Source organism: Pelodiscus sinensis, chromosome 8, assembly GCF_049634645.1.
Source record: "Pelodiscus sinensis isolate JC-2024 chromosome 8, ASM4963464v1, whole genome shotgun sequence".
In the NCBI taxonomy this organism is placed as follows: domain Eukaryota; kingdom Metazoa; phylum Chordata; order Testudines; family Trionychidae; genus Pelodiscus; species Pelodiscus sinensis.
In genome coordinates, this window is record NC_134718.1 from 48353493 (window position 1) to 48368173 (window position 14681).

Below are 14681 nucleotides of genomic sequence, written 5' to 3' on the forward strand. Positions count from 1 at the left end.
AACAGCTGCTTTTGTTCCACCATTGGAGTGTTAAACAATTGTAAATTATTCGTAAGCAAAGTATTAATTTCTATTCTGTGCCTATGTAGCTTTTTCTTTGGTAGGAAAATTCACATAGATATTTAGATGCTTAAAGAAGCAGATTGGCATCTTGAGAGATTTATTACAGTATGTAGGTGCCTGATTTCACATAGACATTATTGGCTTCATATACATAGGTACAGTGTATCTCATGGAATCCAGCCGAGGTGAAGGACCATTCAATCTTCCTTTATGTAACTTCCATGAAATTGCTATCTGAGCATCAGAGACAGTTTCACAGTTGGGAGTTCAGGCAAGATGCATATTTCAAACCAAATAAATATAATGTGGATCTTATGAATGTTTAGCTGTGAGCATGATGAGGAATCTACATGTATGACAAAGAGGGTATGTCTACACTACAAAGTTAGTTCGAACTAACGGACGTTAGTTCGAACTAAGTTTAATAGGTGCTACACTAGCGCTCCGCTAGTTCGAATTTGAATCGAGCTAGCGGAGCGCTTAGTTCGAACTAGTTAAAACCTCATTTTACGAGGACTAACGCCTAGTTCGAACTAGCTAGTTCGAACTAAGGGCTGTGTAGCCCTTTAGTTCGAACTAGTGGGAGGCTAGCCCTCCCCAGGTTTCCCTGGTGGCCACTCTGGCCAACACCAGGGAAACTCTATGCCCCCCTCCCGGCCCCGGACCCCTTAAAGGGGCACGGGCTGGCTACGGTGCCCGTGCCAGGTGCAAGCCTGCCAGCACCCAGCTAGCAGACCCTGCACCTGGCACGGCACAGAGCCACCCACCCGATGCCCCCCAGCCCACCCCCTCTTGCCGGGACCAGGCTGGCGGCTCCCGGGAGCTTGCCCTGGACCGCAAGAGGTGGGCACCTTCCTGGGCTAGTGCGGACATCGTGGACCTCGTCCACGATCTCCGCACTAGGCACAGGAAAGTGGCCGTCTAGGGCAGGAGAGCTGCCAGCCTGGCCACCCAGGAGCAGGTGTGCATGAAAATCAAGGGGGTCCACTGAGACCCCCGACACTGAGCCCTGAGCTTACAATGGCCATCCTGGGTCAGACCAAAGGTCCATCTAGCACAGTAGCCTGTCTGCTGACAGCGGCCAACCCTAGAAACCCTGGAGGGGATGGACCGAAGACAGTGACCAAGCCATTTGTCTCGTGCCATCCCTCTCCAGCCCTTCCACAAACTTTGGGCAGGGACACCACTCCTACCCCCTGGCTAATACCACTCCATGGACCCAACCTCCATGACTTGATCTCACTTCCCTTTAAACTATGTTCTAGTTGTAGCCTTCACAGCCTCCTGCAGCAAGGAGTTCCGCAGGTTAACTATTTGCTTTGGGAAGAACAACAACTTTCTCTTACTAGTTTGAAGCCTGATACCCATTCCTTTCCTTTGGTGTCCTCTAGTCCTTCTTTATGGGAACTCAGGAAGAACTTTTCTGAATGCACCCTCTCCACCCAACCCCTGCTTTTAGAGACCTCTATCCTGTCCCCCTCCGTCTCCTCTTTTCTAAGCTGAACAGTCCCAGTCTCTGTAGCCTCTCTTCATCTGGGACCTGTTCCCAACCCCTGATCATGTTAGTTGCCCTCCCCTCTCCCAGCCTTTCTCTTCCCCTCTCCCACCTCCTTTTCCCAGTCTCCCCCAGTTTTGTTCAATAAAGACAGAGTCAATGTTGGAAGAAACGTTATCTTTATTTTGTACATCAATAAGAAGGGGGGGCTAGGGAAGGGTAAGTGGAAGGAGGTGAGGGAGGAATGGGGTATGAGCCCCCGATGGGGAGGACTGGGCTGGCTCTGTGGGCTTCTGGGGGTGGAAGCTCTCCTGCAGCCCCCCGATTGCCCCGTCTCCCCAGATGGCAGCCTGCGGCAAGTGCAGCCGGGCTGATGGCCGAGTGGTGTGATGTGCCCAGTGTGGGTACTCCGGGTACTCCAAGCCAGAACTTCTTTGCAAGCGGGGCACCCCTTAGAACTGTGTGTCCGGGGTGGGGGTCGGGACCCTTTAAGCGCAGCCCTCGGCTAGCCTGAGACAGCATCTCCATGCTCTAAGTCCTCCTTTTATGCCCTGCCGGCACTGCTTCCGGCCATCCTTAAGCCCTGTTCAGAGTCCACTCAATGTGGACTTGCTAGTTCGAACTAGCAAAACGCTAGTTCGAACTAGTTTTTAGTTCTAGATGCGTTAGTTCGAACTAGCTTAGTTCGAATTAACTAATTCGAACTAAGTTAGTTCGAACTAGCGCTGTAGTGTAGACGTACCCGAAGTTCTGATTAAGATTGAACTTTGTGTTAGGATCTAGAAACAACGGCCAAAATTGACATCTCCAACCTATTATGTAGCTAAAGCACTGCAGTACTCAAAGGCTGCCTGTAACCCTTTGATTTACCATGTATACCACAATGTGCTTGTTAATAAATCCTTCTACATTTGTTTCTTTTAAAAAAAGATATTTGAGCAGTTTGTCAAGACCAGAATAAGAGATGAGTACAAGGAAAAGAAAAATAAATTATTGCTAGCCAAAGAAGAATTTAAAAAACTTCTGGAGGAATCCAAACTGTCACCAAGGTATGGAGCTATTTTGTGAAGCAATTGATATTTGTTGTCTCTTATTAATCAAAACAAAAAATGGAGAAGAAACCATGTACATTAGGTTATGATTGTTCTCCTTGACATCCAGTAAAACTTCCAAGTCAAGTTTTGTAGAAAAAAATCTGACATTACAAATGGAGATCTTTGGGTAGGATAAAATTAAATTATCCTGTTTTACTGTTGCACTAAAAATTAATGTCATTGTATGCTTTCTTCCTCAATAATAGTTTGCAGTATCGTGTGACATTCCTGGAACTGGAAAGTATATAAAAAGTGTGATAAAAATAACAAGCATACAAGTGTCTTTAATGCAAAATTACAAAGTATTTTCTATTTGTGTGGTTTTTGACAAAAAATAAATTACACTTTTTAAAGAATTATGATTAATGCCATGCCTGTATGTGTCAATGACATTTTAAGTAGCTATTGCTTGTGTTTCCAAAGATATTTAGGGTCAAGAATTGTATCTAAGAAATTACATTCTTATGATATTGCTTTTTTAAGGTAAATTATGCAGATATATACATTTTCTCTTTTTTGTTTATGACTCTGGTAAATCATTAAAATAAAGATGAAATTATAGTTCTTTTACTAAAATGGAAGATAATTTTGTGGCACTGTGTGTCCACATATCAAGAAATGAACAACATTTAATCAAATTGTATTGAAGTAATAATTAAAAGTATCTTTTTGACAGCGGAACTAAGAATACTCCAGGCCAATCTAATAGCTAATAATTGGCTCAAGCAATTGTGTTTTTATTTTCAAGAATAAAATCATTCTGTGTGTACTTGTAATATTCATGGCCTACAAGAGTACAGAGGATTTTGCACTTTCTGGGTTTGCCCAATTCAGCTGGAATACCCAGACTTTAGTAATATTCTCACCTTTTAAATAATCCTGGATCAGTCTCTAGTATTATCAAATAAAGAACAAGTAATTTCCAAGTTGACCATTACAAATCTGCGTACTATATAACAACACGTAGTTAATGACAAATCATCAAACATTCATATGGGAATGGACAGTAATTAAAATAAAGAAGCAGTCAGCAAGCCAGCCCAATGTTGAAAAATAAATCTAATGGAATGCAAAAGTAAGCAGCCACAAGTATTGCCACAGTAAATTCAGAGAAGCACACAGCAAACCAATCTCCAGAATTCCCAAAATTCATTCTAGAGATGATCCCAAACTATCTTTAGATATAAATCCCCCTGTACTTTGGAGTTAGGTTCTGGATCTAAAGGTCATAACGGTCTACAATTTCATGTATATAAGTTTGCAACTGTGTATCTATGAAGTACTTGGATGTTAAGACAAAAATCCAGAATTTATTTCAATGAAACTTGTATGAAGATTAGATTATTTTGTTTAGTAACAGTTAGCTGAAGATCATACAGCACTTCAAAGTAGTGTAAGTACAATCCAAATTGTACATATGGGGAAACTGAGGCACTGAGCAGATAAATGAATTTGTGCAAGATCACACAAGTTAATGGCAGACCTGCAGAGCAATCTCAGTACTGCTTTTGGGTCCATCTCCAGTTCACAGAACATGCTTTTTATCAGCTCCTACATATTATTATTACTTTTCTCCACTATTCCCATTACATCTGTATTTTTCCATAACTTTTCAAAATCATTTGAGAGTAACCTTAAAAACAACAACAACCTTGGATTCTAAGGGAAATATCAAATTGGACATCCAGGAAACAGTAACTTATTAATGACCTTTGAGTGAGTCAGGATGCCAATATTTTTATTATGTTGTATTAAAAGACCTGGTAGAACCACGTATCCTGGCTGCCGGCTTAGTCTAAGAGCCAGACCAGGGGTGGGGGAGGCTGCAGGGCCACCCAGTGGCCAGCAGCTGCTCCCTGGGACAGACCAGGGTGGTGGGTGCTGCCAGCCAGAGGCTTTAGGCTGGGCCTTTCTATTTCCTGTGGTCATTCCATAGTATAGTACCAGACCCTTCCCTTTTCAATTCCACGAGAAACAATCCAGTTCCAGGCACATCCCTCTGTCTTGTCACCACCAAACCCTGACCTTACTTTAGGTTAACATAAGAGGAAGCTGCATAATAAATTTGGTGGTCCCAGCTCTTATCATTTAGTAGTTCTTGAACAGATAGACAGATGCACATTTCTAAAATATACTGATAGAAGATAATTAATTAAACATAATTCCTGACTTTGCTATTGGTGATTTCTGAAGAGAAACTTACTGGCATATCATATGACTATGTTTAGCCAAATGCTTATTTACCCAAGTACTTCCCATGCTCAGCACCATGATATCTGAGTACAAACATAAGCCAGCATCTTTACTCTCATAGGGCATGTCTAGACTACATGGCTCCATCAACGGAGCCATGTAAACTAGTTTACCTAGCATAGGCAAAGAAGCAAGGATTTAAATAATCGCTGCTTCATTAAAATAAACATGGCCACTGTGCTCTGCCAACGATCAGCTGGTCCAGCACAGTGTGGCAGTCTAGATGCGGATCTGTCAGCTGGGGAAGCCTTTGCCGACCGATCCTATAAACCTCATTTCATGAGGCATAAGGGATTGGTCAGCAAAGGCTTCCCTAACCGACAGATCCACGTCTAGACTGCTACGCTGTGCCGGATCAGCTTTTCATTGGCACAGCATGGTGGCCACGTTTATCTTAATGAAGTGGGGATTATTTAAATCCTTGCTTCTTTGCCTATGCCGGGTAAACTAGTTTACATAGCGCCGTTGATGGAGCCATGTAGTCTAGACATACCCAAATATAGCAATCACATTTGTAAATACCGGGCATGATCATATAGCCCTTATGCAATTTTCCTGTGACTTATTAGAAGAGATAAATCAAAGTGGTTTTTTTAGGTATCATTTACCATGTATTACTGAGAAAATGTTTTCCAATTGATTACACAGAGTAGTGTTTTCTACTATGACTTTGAATAATTATGGAAAATCTGAGAATGCCTTTGTAAAAATGATGCTCATCAACCAGCAGTATTACTAAATGAACACATTTCGGCAGCTATTATGTCCATTATTCTACATCACCAGGATAAACTAATTACTCAGCAAGCTTTTCAAAATCAATAAATGTACACTATACAAAGATGAGAATAATGATTAGTGCAGGCAGGCCAAGTGGATCAAGAAGCAAAGGTGATTTTGACTTTAGCATTGCCTCTTGACTCACAGTGGTCCCACTGATGCTCTTGATAAATAGTTTCAGGAATAGGGCTAAACTTATGACGTCTGGTGCCCTGCACAGCCTGAGTACCTAGTCTCCTCATCAGTGTTCCCTCTAAGCTGAGCAGCAGCACAGATTCACAGGTGATTAATCAGCCCTGTTCAGTCAGAGGCTTGGGGATCCCTGCATGGAGCTCACTGACAGGATTGGGTCTGATTAATTACCTGTGAAGTTGTGCTGATGCTCAGTTTAGAGGGAACACTGTCCCCCATCCTCTGTCAAGGGCAGCAACTCTGCAGGGGGTGTCTGTGCTCAGGACTGTGGGTGCAGGAACAGGCAGGGAGGCTGGTGGTAAACCAGGCAGAATAGGGTGTGGTGTAGCCCACCAGAGCTGTGGGCCAGGAAGCAGAGCAGAGGGAGATTGGGGTTGCAGATGCTAGTTTGTGGAGGAGAGGCCTAGGGGACTGTGGCCACTAAAACTGGCTGAGTGATCAGAGCAGGGGGTGGAGAGCTGGGGGATTTTGCCACTGGAGTGGGGGGCAGAATGAGGGCTTGAGGGATTTGGCCACTAGGGCTAGGAGGTGGTAGGGTTGCCAGATGGTTTCAACAAAAATACCGGACACACTTGACATTATATCACAATCTACATTACATCTTATTTAGAAAATACCGGACATTTATATTTTCTCATTTATATTTTCTCAATTTGTTTCCCGAACAGAAAGCTCAAATGCTGGACTGTCCAGTTCAAAACTGGACACCTGGCAACCCTAGGAGGTGAAGCAGAGGATCAGGGGATTGAGGGTTTGGGCCACCAAGACCAGGAAGTGATTAGAGCAGGGATGGGGGAAGTAGGGTATTCAACTTCCAGTACTGGGAGGCAGAGCATGGGGCTGGTGGATTCAACTGCCAGGGTGAGGAGGAGGAGCAGGGATGAGAAAGCTGAGGGTTTGGGCTGCAATAGCCAGGAGGCGGAGGAGGGGCTGGTGGATTGGGACTCTGGGGTCGGTAGGCAGATCAAGGCAAAGGATTGGGCCACCCGGGCCAAGAAGCGATGCAGAAGCTGTGCAGGGGAGTGGGACTGGGATTTGGGGCTACTTGAGCCAGCACTGCCCTTGCATGGTGCGAGTTATATGCAGCATGGGACACTACTAAATTTGGGCACAGTTCAAGAGGAACAATCTTGGTGCTTTTACGACCAATATGAAAAGTCAGATATAAAACTAAGGAGTAAAGAATTTAATAATACATTGAAAAAGGCAAAGCTTTTAATGATCCTTTGCTCATGTATTCATTTTTTTTCTGCAGAACAACATTTAAAGAGTTTGCAGAGAAATATGGCAGAGATCAGCGGTTTCGACTTGTTCAGAAGAAAAAAGACCAAGAGCACTTTTTCAACCAGTTCATTCTTATTCTTAAAAAGAGGGACAAAGAAAACAGAATAAGGCTAAGGAAAATGAGATAAGAATTTTTGAAATCTGCAATAAACACACAAGTCAATACTGTGACTGCCATAGATAATGAAATGAAGAAACAGCATTTTTTGTCTTTTTCTGATTCAAATTCCAACAACTAAAAGAAGAACCAGATATCCCCAAGAAATACTTTTTCATACTGAAGTTCAGTGAACACAAGTTGAATTTGTTCAGGTTGCTCTGCAGCAACCTGTAGGATATTTAGTTCTCAGAGAATTAATGTTTCATATTGAAGCTCTCTTTTGTACAACATTCAGAGTTTGATGCATTTCTAATTGCCATGATATGTCAATCCCTTAATTGTTTTACTTATGCAAATTACTTGTAATATACACAAATTATAAATTCAGTGCAGATTTGTAATTAAGCAGAAAACAGATGTCATCCATTACAATCTCAAGATATGTTCATCATTTAAGGGAATTATCGAAATCTATTTTTGGCAACTTTATGCATTAACATAAATTGTTTAGAAGTACAGTGATATTGAGGAATTTATCACTCAGTGTTCATATGTCTATGTCCAGTTTTCTGAGTAGTAGTAATAGGGTATTAAATGTTAATCATAGTGAAAAGTGTGAAAATCTTGGCATAAGTTCCATAGAAAAAATTATAACTTTTAAATATAGCTTTGGAATTACTCTGACTAGTGCTTTAAGGCACACAGATTACAGCAACTCTTCCCCATAAAAGTTACTATAAAGAAGCTATAATTTAAGTAAAATTACCATATTACTATCTACTTATTTTTATTGTATTTGAAGATTTTGCATGAGAATTTTCTCATCATCTTTGTACAAATATTTTAATGTTTTTAATTAATAAATATTTTAAGGCAATTAATTTTAATTTCTGAATCTCTAGTATTAGCATTAAGAGTATTTGCTTGGAGTGCTAGTAAATGTATGAAGGACACATTGCTATTGCCCTTGATTTATATGTAAATTTTTACTAATGTCATTTGGAGTAATGAGAGCATTAAGGACAAAATAGATCCCACAATGACAATAAATTACATATGTTTTCTAATATAAATCAATATAACTCCACTGAAGTCAATAGAACTATCCCAACTTATACCAGCTGAGGAATAAACTGTCCTCTGTCTTCTTTCCATATCCTGTGCTGTTTCTGAGCTTATTTCTGTAAATACTTTGGAGTAGTCTCGATGCTCTGCAGATTTTCTGTTTTCTGCTTGAAGTTTGCAAATTTCCTCCAAATAAAGTTATGTTTTCCATAGGTGTATCTCAAATATTACTTACAAATTAAGACAATAATAAAAGAAAAGAAAATCCTCTTATTAAATTTAAATAATGATTCCCCAAAGAATTCAAAATGAAAAATGGGGTTAAATTCTAGCAAGGGAGGTTTAGATTAGACACTAGGAAAAATTTGCTAATAGTAAGGGTATTTAAGCACAGGCACAAATAACTCAGGGAAGTTATAGAATCCCCATGATTAGAGGTTTTTAAGAACAGAATAGTCAAACCTGTCAGGATTAGCGTAGTAATTATTTAAGGTGCGTCTACACTGCACTATTATTTCAAGTAACTAGCATTATTTTGAAATAACAATGCGAGTATCTACACAGCCATTCTGTTAGTTTGAAATAATTTCAAAATAATGGACTGCTTATTCCGAAATCTATAAAACTCATTTTACGAGGAATAACGCCTATTCCGAAATAGCTATTTTGAAATAAGGTGTGTGTAGCTGCTCCAGTGCTGCTATTTCAAAATAGCCCCTCACAAGGGTCATTCTAAGTTATTCCTCCCCAGTGCCTCCTGGGGCTTTAAATCATGATAGCACGTCTACATTAGGGAAGTTGGCCTCAGGCTAATTTTGAGGCTTCCCTGCAGTGAAGACATGCTATTTTGAAATAAGCTATTTTGGAATAACTATTCCAGAATACCTTATTTTGAAGTAAGCGAGCAGTGTAGTTGCATCCTAAGTGTTTCCTTGGGTACAGGTGACTGAATTAGATTATTTACTGAAGCATCTTCTAGTTGAATACTTCTATACTTCTTTGTAGAATTAAAATGAAGTGTGTATTGTATAGCACTTCAAGTGACCATCTTTTAAACCAAACATGTTAATGTCTTTTGTTCTGCTTCTTAATTTATATATATATATATAATCTTTGTTCATTAGTTAAAATTTCATCTTGTTCGATTACAGTAATATATCTGGTAATATATTAGAGACTAGCATAACAATGTAGCAAGCACCTAATCTTATGTCCATTTAATGGCAAAATTTCAATTTATTTTAATTAAGGCAAGAAGAAACAACAAAATTCATATTGGAAATGGAACCATGTAGTTTCAATAGTATCACTGTATTGAATAAATGCTATCATTTTATATAAAGTAAATAACTAATTTTTCAGTTATATGACAAAACTGAAAACTTGGGAAAAAATTTTTTAGCTCAACAAAAAAACCCAAAATATTTTGGTTTTGAGGTTTTGCAGTTTCTTGAAATGTTTCAGTGAAGTTCTGAAATACAGTATCTTTCTGGGAGGAAACTGTGAAACATTTTTGAAAGGCAGAAAAGTGCTGTGTCAACATTTTTTTAAAAACTTGACAATTTGCCAGAATCAATCGTAATTAATGAATTGTTTCAATTGAATCTGCCCTTTTTTCATGAAAAAAATAGCTCACAAAAATCAGACAGCTCTAATTTTTATGTGCATTTTGTATGCATTAAAATGACAGACTGATACTTCTCGATGAAGCGTGCTAGAGTTAAGAAGGACAGGGGGAAGCTTTTGTGTGGCCAACTATAGTAAATGACCAATGGATATACACATGTAGTTTGGGTATTATATGACATTCTGCACTCTACAAAATTTGCTTTGATGGTTATCTGGATGTCATGACGAGAACTCCACTATGTGTCTAATTATTGTAGCTCAGAGATATGTGTGACATACCTTTTTTGACAGGTGTGACGTACCTTGTTTAGACACTTCTGTAAATATGGCATGACTGTTGAATGCAGACCACTAAAAGTTAATGGTTTTTTTTCAAAAGAAGGAAGTTCTTCTAGGTTAAATGAATGGAAGACATGTTAAACTCTTTAAGGCTATGTCTAGACTACAAGCCCCTTTCAAAAGAGGGTTTTTCAAAAGAATCTTTAGAAAAAGCCTCTTTTGAAAGAGAGCGTCTAGACTGCAACCACTTCTTTCAAAAAAGTGAGCTGCTTTTTCGAAAGAGAGCACCTAGGCAGTCTGGATGCTTTCTTTTGAAAAAGCCCTGTTTGCATTCAAAAATGCCTTTTTTTCGAAAGAGCACTTTCAAGAAAGGCGCTCTTCCTCGTAAAATGAGGTTTACTGTGGTAAAAAAAAATGCCGTGTTCTTTCTATTTAATTTTGAAAGAACACGGCAGCAGTCTAGATGCAGGGAAAGTTTTTTTTAAAAAAAGGCCAATTTTTTCGAAAAAGCTCTGTAGTTTAGGCACATCCTAAGTCTCTCTCCATGAGAGAAAGCCACTCTTTCTAGTGTTTGCCTTGTGTTGCTTTACATTTTAAATATATTTGTCTCTTCAAATAAGAAGAATGACTTTACCTTTAAACCTAATCAAATGTCTTGATGTTTTTAATTAATCCCTTGCATTGTTGAAAAACCTTAATAAAATACCATTGTGCTAACTCATGCATAGTATACACAGTGAGGACCCTAAATGGTGATCTAAAACTTTAATTTTAATAATACTTTGAACAATAATAATCTAAAGGGCAAATTCTGTTCTGTTTTGCCATTCTAAATCTAGAAAAGCTCCACCAAAAATACTGTAGTTGGTCCAGATTTAACTGACCAGAATGTGTCCTATTACAACAGAATTTAGCATACTAGGTAGTAGTAGTAAAACATGTAACAGAGGGTATGTACCTTGAGAGTTCCCTCTAAGATTATACATATTGACATATTCTTATCCAAAATCATATATAGCTACTTACTTTCTGTCACCTTGTCATGATGCTCCTAAACCTAATCTGAATTATTTAAAGAAGACATCTGCTCTCCCTATATCTTGATCTTATAGACAAGAGTTCCAAAAGTATACATTGGCTTTGTCAAAGGAGTGTGTTGTATTTCTTTCTATGCTTTCCTACACAAACAAACCACAAAAGATTTACCAGTATCAGAATTCTTCTCAAGAAATGCACAAAGCCAACTCTCAAAAATTCAGGAGAACAAAATGAAACAGAGCTAAAAATGAATATATATTAGGATACTACTGAAAGCATCAGTCTTGTGTATGCATGTACACAATATTTAAAAGAAGACTGTAATAAAGATAAAATTCAAGCTGATGGATAGTGGAATGCCATGTTTATTTTCCATATTATTCTTCTGAATGGGTTAAAACCAACAATGTTAGATGCCCAAGACATTGGTAGTCCAATTGAATGCTTCAAGTGATAAAAAGTAATAGAGAGGTAGCCGTGTTAGTCTGATCTTGCTAAAACAAAAGGAAAAACTATATAGCACTTTAAATACTAACAAGATGGTTTAATAGGTGATGAGCTTTCGTGGGCCAGACCTACTTCCTCTGATCATATTCTGGAAGAGAATTGAGCATGACCATATATACCAAAGGAATACAATGAAAAAAGTGAACACATTATTAAACTGACAAATCAGATTTAGAACTGAAGGTGGGGTGAGGGGGAGGAAGGGAGGGAGGGAATATAGCTATTCTCTTCCAAAATATGATCTAAGGAAGTAGGTCTGGCCCACAAAAGCTCATCACCTATTAAACCATCTTGTTAGTCTTTAAAGTTCTTCAAGTGATAAAAGTGAATGTCAGAGATACTGCTAGGATGAAATTGTTTGGGTCAGCAATTAATGAGATGTTACATAGGTTAGAAGTCCATTTCTCTAGTAACAAATAGGCTTATATCCATCCCCATTTATGTGTAGCTGCCAGGTGAAGTGTGGATGCAGTTCAAATTGGACCACATTTTCCATGGGAATGAAAAGCCACTGGGTTCTTTGGTCTTTAATGAGGTGTGTATTGGAGACATTGCTTGCCATTGGTCTTTGAGGAAAAAACCTTAAGTCTTCCAGCTCCTATGCTACTGGTCAGAAAGGTTTTCTGGGTTTGATTCAGAATCTTGGTGTATTATTTAGGTCTTTATATTTTGGAAGACCATCTATCAGAAGTAATTTATTCCCTTGATCATAGCTCAGTGTATAGGCACGTTTGCTCATCTGGATTTGAATCCTGATCTCCCTTTTGAACAGTTAGGATTGATATCCTACTGCCAACCTTGTATATATGTTCTATACATGACAGGCCATAAAGTGTTATGTGCAATTTTTCAGACATTGGGGCATTTGCCTCCAAATCATGTGCCTCAGAACATCGCCTGAGGTATATGTACAGAGTAACTCAAAACGCACAGCTAGTTCTGAATAGTTGTATGTAGATCCAGGAGCATGGCTAATGATTTTCATAGATATTTAATGCCAGAAGGGACCATTACAATAAATTTTTTTCGTGTACTATTTTTGCCATATTTGTAATTAAACGAAACGTTGATATATTTGCAACTATAATGTTTATCATTCATGCATAATATGCTAGAGAAACTTCCTTTAATAAAACTTTATAGCATAGTCTCATCTTGATTTGTGGGGCTTTTTTGAATGTCCAGAATTTTCCTATGGATTGAGATAATACAGAATATTGTGTCTCCATGAATACATTTTAAACAATGCATTTTTAATTATTTAAATTTATATTACTTAAATAAATATTAACACTCTATGGGCTTCATGACATAGCAGATCTCATAAGCGAGGTTTTTTTCTTTCTTCTCTGTGACGTTTCAGTTTCACAACCTTTCTCTGATCTAGAATATTTCTATAAATGCTAGCATTACCACTACAACACTGGTTCTAGTCATTGCAATAAAGTGCCTAAATATGTCAAGTGTGACTGACTGATTTCACATCTAACCAATCAGATGGTGGCTCAAATGAGGGAATTTATGCAACAGTGGGCTAGCATTTGGTGCTCATATTAGTACTGTTGCTGATAGTGATAGCTTTTGATATCACAAAGTAGGGTAGGCTGCCCCCAACATAGTGAACATCAAGAAGATTCCCTATGGGAAGTCTAGCAGCTTCTTAGGCAAAAGGGGTAATAGGTTTGAGTTTCTATCCAGTGAATTCATTCACATTCCTACCAAGTCTTCAGGAAGGTGTGATTGTAACAGGGCCCAATAATCTTTCCACAGTGATAATTTCATGGCAAATTTTGGAAATTATATAAGCACCATGACTGCCAAAGCCTGACCTTGACTCATTACCAGCACATAGTGATGGCAAGGAAGAGTGGATTCAGAGCTTCAGTGATAGTCTGCTATGGGAAAGTCTCCTCTTATTTCAATGCAGTTGTAGAGTATCTGGTCCACTTTTCAGAAGGATAATTCTAGGGAACTTAGAGTTCGATAATGCTGATGCAGCTGCCCCTGTTGCAAACATTTTAGGAGATGGTTTACTTCAGAGGTGAGCAATCCGGCCTGCCAACCTGTTTGATCCAGCCCGTGGGCCAATCGAAACCTGGGGGTGAGGGAGTGTGCAAAATAATTTGCTGTTCAAAGTATCTGGTGGCTCCCTACCTTCACACACAATACCTAGAGGGAACCAACAGCCCTTTTGAACAATGAATGACTTTGTGTTCTCCCCCTCCCCAGGGTCCCAATTGGCTTGGGTCAAGGGAGCACACAAAATCTCCTCCCCTACATGGGGCACGTGGCACCTAGAGAGAACTGCTCCTTCAACCCAGCCAGATTGGTCAAAGTATTTGGCTATCAATTTATATGCTTCATCATGGGATTCTCGATGCAGCATGAGTGTCATGGCACTCGAACTTTAATAATTTGTCTGTACTACAATAAAACACATATGGTTGGCACAGGTCAGCTGTCTTTCAAAAGGCTGGGTAGCAGCCTAGCATTCTACCTTTGCAGAAAAGTCAGAGTTAAAGAAAAATGACAAAACTGGGCCTGCCACAAGATTTTCATTTTGCAAAGTCCACTGAATATCCTGAGAGGAAGGGGTGTTGCATTATCATAGAATCATAGAATCATAGAACTATAGAACTGGAAGAGACCTCAGAAGGTCATCAAGTCCAGCCCCCTGCTCTAGGCAGGACCAATTCCAACTAAATCAACCCAGCCAGGACTTTGTCAAGCCGAGACTTAAACACCTCTAGGGATGGAGACTCCACTACTTCCCTAGGTAACCCATTCCAGTGCTTCACCACCCTCCCAGTGAAATAGTTTTTCCTAATATCCAACCTAGATCTCTCCCACCACAACTTGAGACCATTGCTCTTTGTTCTGCCATCTGTCACTACTGAGAACA

General features: G+C 39.3%; 1 protein-coding gene across 1 annotated transcript in view; it reads left to right on the forward strand.

Annotated features, from left to right (window-relative positions):
- TCERG1L (transcription elongation regulator 1 like) overlaps positions 1 to 11984 on the forward strand; it is a 247187-nt gene extending 235203 nt beyond the window's left edge. Inside the window, exons 12-13 of the mRNA XM_006136638.4 lie at positions 2489 to 2607; positions 7133 to 11984. Coding sequence (XP_006136700.2) covers positions 2489 to 2607; positions 7133 to 7289 — 276 coding nt within the window. The 3' untranslated portion in view covers positions 7290 to 11984. The remainder of the gene's footprint in view (positions 1 to 2488; positions 2608 to 7132) is intronic.
- Positions 11985 to 14681: the final 2697 nt, after the last annotated feature.